Source organism: Sapajus apella, unplaced genomic scaffold, assembly GCF_009761245.1.
Source record: "Sapajus apella isolate SASKATOON/1434 unplaced genomic scaffold, GSC_monkey_1.0 scaffold77, whole genome shotgun sequence".
Taxonomy (NCBI): Eukaryota; Metazoa; Chordata; class Mammalia; order Primates; family Cebidae; genus Sapajus; species Sapajus apella.
Genome location: NW_022437017.1, coordinates 2,523,722 through 2,530,538, shown reverse-complemented (window position 1 = coordinate 2,530,538; position 6,817 = coordinate 2,523,722). Strand labels below are relative to the sequence as shown.

At 41.6% G+C, this 6,817-nt stretch overlaps 1 protein-coding gene across 1 annotated transcript; it reads right to left on the bottom strand.

Annotated features, from left to right (window-relative positions):
• Nucleotides 1–5,137: 5,137 nt before the first annotated feature.
• Nucleotides 5,138–6,394, bottom strand: LOC116532904 (olfactory receptor 7E24-like). The gene has a single exon (XM_032252503.1). The coding sequence runs from the start codon at nucleotides 6,310–6,312 to the stop codon at nucleotides 5,383–5,385; it is 930 nt and encodes a 309-aa protein (XP_032108394.1). The 5' UTR covers nucleotides 6,313–6,394; the 3' UTR covers nucleotides 5,138–5,382.
• Nucleotides 6,395–6,817: the final 423 nt, after the last annotated feature.

Here is a 6,817-nt window from a genome sequence, read left to right as displayed (position 1 = left end):
AGGCTGAGGCAGGAGAACCACTTGAAACTGGGAGGCAGAGGCTGCAAACAGTGAGCCAGGATTATGCCACTGCACTCCAGCCTGGGTGACAGAGGGAGACTCCATCTCAAAAAATATATATATTATGAGACCAAGGTGGGTGGATCACCTGAGGTCAGGAGTTTGAAACCAACCTGGCAAACATGGTGAAATCCTGTCCCTACTAAAAATACAAAAAATTAGCCGAGCATGGTGGCACGTGCCTGTACTTCCAGCTACCTGGAAGGCTGAGATGTGGTGAATCACTGGAACCCAGGAGGAAGAGGTTGCAGTGAGCCGAGATCACACCATTGTTCTCCAGCCTGGGCAACAGAGTGAGACTCCATCTCAAAAAAAAAAAAAAAAAAAAGAAAAAGAAAAGAAAAATGCCTGTTACTTCTGGTAGATGCCCTCTGCTAACTTTGCTTCTCCCTTTGGGGGTTCCTGGTAGACCACAGCTAGATCAGTGGGTGCCACGTTCACTGTATCAAGTGTAGAAAGGGCAGCTGAGATCATATCAAAGATCCCAGAAAGAGTGGCACAGGAACTCTCAGGGCGCATCTCTCCCTTGCCCCGTCCCTGGATTTCCTTGCAGCTCTCCACCTTCTCAAGGAGACATAAAATCAGGGTCTTGGGTTCCAGTCCTATTCAGAAAGTTGGAAACTTTCAGAATGCACCTGAGATGTAACTGTGGTTAAGACCTCCAACCTCCGCTTAAATCTTTCTGGAATCTCGAAAACAATGAAGTTATTCTTTGGGTCCTGAGACAGACCCTTTTATTGTGAGTCTCACTCTTTCCACTTATCTGTGCAATACAGGCAAAATGTTAGTCTCTGAGAGTCAGCACTGTCTTCCGAGTTTAATTCGAGTTCATCTAACTGCACTGAGTAATGGTTAAACAAATCATGGGTGCTACCTGAGTGATAGATACATGAAGTAAAGGCAAAGTCATATTATAATTTCAGTATTATATTGAGAGTAATGGCAAAAATCACAATAAATTTTGCACCAAGCAAATATTAATATTTTAAGGTTGATCTTCATACAATTTAGCTGAAATGTCTCATGACCTGATGTTACGATTCCTTTGCATTTTTCACAGAACTTTTTTTTGAGACATAGTCTCCCTCTGTCACCCAGGCTGGAGTACGGTGGTGCGATCTCCGCTCAATGCAACCTCTGCTTGCTGGGTTCAAGTGATTCTCATGCCTCAGCCTCCCAAGTAGCTGGGATTACAGGTGAGCGCCATGACACCAAGCTAATTTTTGTATTTTTAGTTTCGCCGTGTTGGACAGACTGGTCTCTAACTCCTGACCTCAGGTTATCCACCCACCTCAGCCTCCCAAAGTGCTGGGATTACAGGTGTGAGCCACTGCCCCCGGCCCCTTACAGGAATTTTTACTTTTGTCCTTATGTAAGTCCTGAGTACAGTCACAGGAAGGAGTGTGTCTCTTTCATTTCTGATTCCCTAGAACCGATACTTTCCTTGGCACAGAGGAAGCATCAAATGTAAAAACGTTTGTTAAATATTGGATATTGTTGGCTGGGCATGGTGGCTCATGCCTGTAATCCTAGCACTTTAGGAGGCCGAGGTGGGTGGATCACCTGAGGTCAGGAGTTCAAGACCAGCCTGGCCATCATGATGAAACCCCATCTTAAAAAAAAATAAAGTAAAAATTTAAATATATATATATGTATATGTATATAGGATATTGTTAAATATTGACCCTTCCTGGGTTCCCAAAAATTGGCTGTGATAACTTTGGATTTAGCTTAGTTTGTCCTTTCCTGCCTGTCTTTTTCATCCCTTTCAGGAAGTTCTCCTAGAACTAGAGACAAGATCAAATAGCTCTGTTTACATCTGTGTCATATCACGTGGGCCCTGTAACTGTATCTAATATCATCCACAACATTCAATTATTCAAAAACCATGATAGCAAAGTTCATACATATAATAATGAGAAACAGAGACAGGAAAGGAAGAGGCAGATAAAATTTTATCGGTTGGACTGAGACGCATTTTAGGGTTTGACATCATTCCAGGTAAAGGTGTTTTTTTGTTCTGTTTTGTTTTTTAACACAGAGTCTCACTCTGTTGCCAGGCTGAAGTGCAGTGTGGCAATCTCACCTCATTGCAACTTCACCTCCCACCCAGATTCAAGCAATTCTCCTGCCTCAGCTTCCCGAGTAGCTGGGACTACAGGCACGCACCACCACACCCAGCTAATTTTTTTTGTATTTTTAGTAGAAACAGGGTTTCACTATGTTGACCAGAACGGTCTCGATCTCCTGACGTGATCCGCCCACCTCAGCCTCCCAAAGTGCTGGGATTACAGGCTGAGTCACTGCGCCTGGCCAAAGATGTTCTTAAAATCACATCGTTGTTTCATCAACAGGTGCATTGCGCACCATCAACATGTGTGCTCAGCGATGGCCTGTGATTATGTGTGTTTCCCTAAACCTTGCTGATCAAAACTCAAAGTCCACCTAGGGCAAGGACAGGAGTGTATATATTTTTAATATATATATAATATATAAATTAAAAATTGATAAAAATTAATTGTAATTAATTAAAAATTAATTGAAAATATATTTTATATATTTAAATTTTTTGCCCAGACTGGAGTACAATGGTGTAATCTTGGCTCACTACAACCTCCGCCTCCCAAGTTCAAGCAATTCTCCTGCTTCAAACTCTTGAGTAGCTGGGACTACAGCCCCTCGCTATCACAACTGGCTAATTTTTTGTGGTTTTAGTAGAAACAGAGTTTAACTATGTTGGCCAGGCTGGTCTCAAACTCCTGACCTCAAGTGATCTGCCCACCTCATCCTCCCAAAGTGCTGGGATTACAGGCATGAGTCACCCACCTGGCTGGAGTTATATACTAAATAAATTTAAATAAAGCCCACATATCTGAGTGAGCACTTTGATAAAGCAAAGAAGTCACAAAAGATAAGAATGATGAAAACTCTACCACATAAATGAGATATTAAAATGCTGTCTGATTATGAGCTATCAACTTTTGAGTATCCAGATTAAGTAGTCCCAGTGCTTATAGAGTATATATAAATACTGTAAATTGAGGGAATCTATAGCACTGTGTTAGGCTAAAACAAAGTATATTTGACTGCTCTTTAATTGCCCTAAATTAAGATAATTATTTTTTCTTAAAAGGAGAAGGATTTTTTCATTCTACATTTCATCCTAAAACATTAGGTCATGTTTTACTCTGTAGCCTATATATTACCCTATATATTATAATTATATATATATATATATATATATTAGAGATCATGTGATATGGTTTGGCTCTTTGTCCCTACCCAAATCTCATCTCGAATTGTAATCCCCATGTGTTAGCGAGTAGGGGCCTGGTGGGAGGTGACTAAGTCATAGAGGCAGACTTCCCCCTTACTATTCTCGTGATAGCGAGTGAGTTCTCACGAGATCTGATGGTTTAAAAGCATGGCACTTCCCCTTTTTTCTCTCTCTCTCTCCTGCCACCACGTGCGATGTGTTCCCCCTTCACCTTTTGCCATGACTGTAAGTTTCCTGAGGCCTCCCCAGCCATGCAGAACTGTGAGACAATGAAACTTCTTTTCTTCACAAATTACCCAGTCTCAGATAGTTCTTTATAGTGGTGTGAAAATGGACTAATACATTATGAATAATCTCTAGTGTCTTGGTCTTCTAACATTCTTCAGTTGAGTAACTGTAAAGTATGGACAACAAGAGGTGAATAACATAAAACTCAAAGAGTTCTAAGAAAATTGGGTTAGCCTCAACTGAGACATATTGCTGAGGGTGTGTGGTTCTCAAATGCGATCATTTTACTTGCTTGTGGAAGTGGTTTGGATACAAATTGTTTGTACCCAAAATGTAGGCACTGTGCTGGGTGCTGGTTTATTTGTTTCCTTCTTCCAAAGCCTCTTTTTTTCTTAAAAGGTGTCCAAGCTACACAGAGCCACAGAATCTAACGGTTGTCTCAGAATTCCTCTTTATGGGACTCATGGATGATCCAGAACTGCAGCCCATCCTCACTGGGCTGTTTCTGTCCATGTACCTGGTCACGGTGCTGGGGTTGATTCCATGTCTTTGCTGTTGTGAATGGTATTGCAATGAACATACACATGCATGTGTCTTTATGATAGAACGATTTCTATTCCTTTGGCTGTAAATTCTAAGTGGTAAAAAATAACTGTTTAACAACAAATTATATGGCATTGACGGATAGTTTATTTGAAGTAGATATTTGAAGAAATCATGTTGCCTGGTGCTACAAAAACTCTTTTGTAACTTACTCATTTGAGGTTGAACAACTTTATCATCTGAACCATCACTCATGTTTTTAAATGTCCTCATTTCTTGACATATCCAAGTTCATCCAAATATCTGGCTATGAGAGCCACTCGTCAGCATTCGTAAGTTTTCCAGGAGATTTCAGACAAAACCAAGCTTGAGAACCAATTATATGAATCCTCACACATAGTCTACCTAAATAGATTTCATCAATGCAATTTGTACCAAAATTACACATGAACTGTGGGAAGGGATGTAAATTTGAAATAGAGCAGGTCCCTACTAAACATTCTCAATAGGTTCTTGTAAACTGTAACTTTAAGTAAAATGAGGTATACTAAATGAAACCAAGTTGTTTTGCTCATCAACATTATAATGAAACAACATTATTCAAGGACCTGCCATATATCCTTCCCTTAATGTCACAGTTTCCAAGAATCCATTAATCATGTTACATGTTTAAGTGATGATTTCCTGTACATAAAAGGAGAGTTGGGACCAGGGTGCAGTGGCTCACGCCTATAATCCCAGCACTTTGGGAGACTGAGGCGGGCGAATCACGAGGAAAGGAGTTTGAGACCAGCCTGGCTAAAATGGAGAAACGCCATCTCTACTAAAAACACAAAAAATAAGCTGGGCATGGTGGCGGATGCCTGTAATCCCAGCTTCTCAGGAGGCCGAGGCAGGAGACTCTCTTGAACCCGCAAGGCGGAGGTTGCAGTGAGCCAAGATTGTGCCACTGCACTCCAGCCCAGACAAGAAGTTGAGACTCTGTCTCAAAAAAAAAAAAAAAAAAAAAGAAGGAAAATGAGAGTTAAGAGTCACCTGAATACCACGGTCATCACTCAGAAGCTAAAAGGAGGCTGTCTAGGTATACTGGATTCAGTCACGATGTTTATGATGGACAAAGGATACTGGAATACCTACACATTCTAATTCAAGACATAACAAAGGAAGCAATATTTACATATGAAACATAGACAAGAATGAAAACCTTGAAGCAATAAAAACGTGGCCAAAGAAGCAGGATTTGCAGTCTGTGATGTTTGATTTTGTTGCCTTTTCTAACCCACATAACAAAAAGGATGGATCAGACAAAGATATTTGACTATTCTGCTATGCAACCTCTGCAGGGCACTTTTGATGTCTGAGTTTCTCAGGCTGTAGATAAAGGGGTTCAGCATGGGAGTGACCACCGTGTACATCACTGAAGCCACCACACTCTTCCTGGGGGAAGATGACACCGATGACCCAAGGTACACTCCAAGGACTGTTCCATAAAATAAGCAAACAACCGCCAGGTGAGAGCTACAGGTGGAGAAGGCTTTATACTTCCCACTTGATGACGGAACTCTCAGAATGGAGGAAACAATTTTATAGTAAGAGAAAAAGATCCCTGAGATGGGAAGAAAACCAAATACCGCAGCAAATAAATTCATGACTAAGTTATTATTGACGAAGGTGTCAGAACAAGCAAGGGTGAGGAGTTGAGAAGGGTCACAGAAGAAATTAGAAATCTTTATATCTTTGAAGCAAGAAAATTGTAAGGCAATCAAATTGTGCACCTGGGATATTAAAAGGCTAAGAAAAACAGACACCAACACTAAGAAGCCACAGAGTCGTGGATTCATGATGACTGGGTAGTGCAGGGGGTGACAGATGGCCACAAACCGGTCATAGGCCATCACAGCCAGGAGCAGGTCTTCCATACATGCAAAAAAGATTGAAAAAGACATCTGTGTCAGGCAGCTTGCATAGGTGATGTCTCTGCTATGAGTTTGAATGTTCACAATTGTCCTGGGGACAGTGGTGGAGGTGAAACCAATGTCAGCCAAGGACAGGTTCGAGAGGAAGAAGTACATGGGGGTGTGGAGGCGGGAGTCAGAGCTGACGGCCAGGATGATGAGCAGGTTCCCCAGCACGGTGACCAGATACATGGAGAGGAACAGCCCAGCGAGGACAGGCTGCAGTTCTGGATCATCCGGGAGCCCCATCAGCAGGAATTCCAAGACACCTGTTAGATTTTGTAGTTCTGTGTAGCTAGGACACCTTTTAAAAAGAGAAGAGGATTAGAAAATAGGAAACAAGTAAACCAGCACCCACTACTGTGTCTATTCTTTGAATAAAAGCAATTTGCAAGTTTTCACATGTGAGGACCATACCCACTCAGCAGGATTTCTCAACTGTGACAAACTCAGTTTTCTAAGAACTCTTTCATGATTGATATTTGTGTTAGTCACCTGTTTCTCTGCACATCTACTTTAGAGACACTTGACTAAACAATGTGAGAAGAGCAAAAATAGTACAGATAACAAATATATCATCACAGTAAAATACAGCCTACTTTTTTCAGAAAAAAAGTAAAGAGTAGGGCCGGGCGTGGTGGCTCACACCTGTAATCCCAGCACTTTGGGAGGCCAAGGTGGGCAGATCACCTGAGGTCAGGAGTTCAAGACCAGCCTGGCCAACATGGTGAAACCCTGTCTCTACTAAAAAATA

What these genes read in the sequence shown, in the direction of transcription:
- LOC116532904 (XM_032252503.1), bottom strand. Translation starts at nt 6,312, where the DNA reads ATGGGGCTCCCGGATGATCCAGAACTGCAGCCTGTCCTCGCTGGGCTG.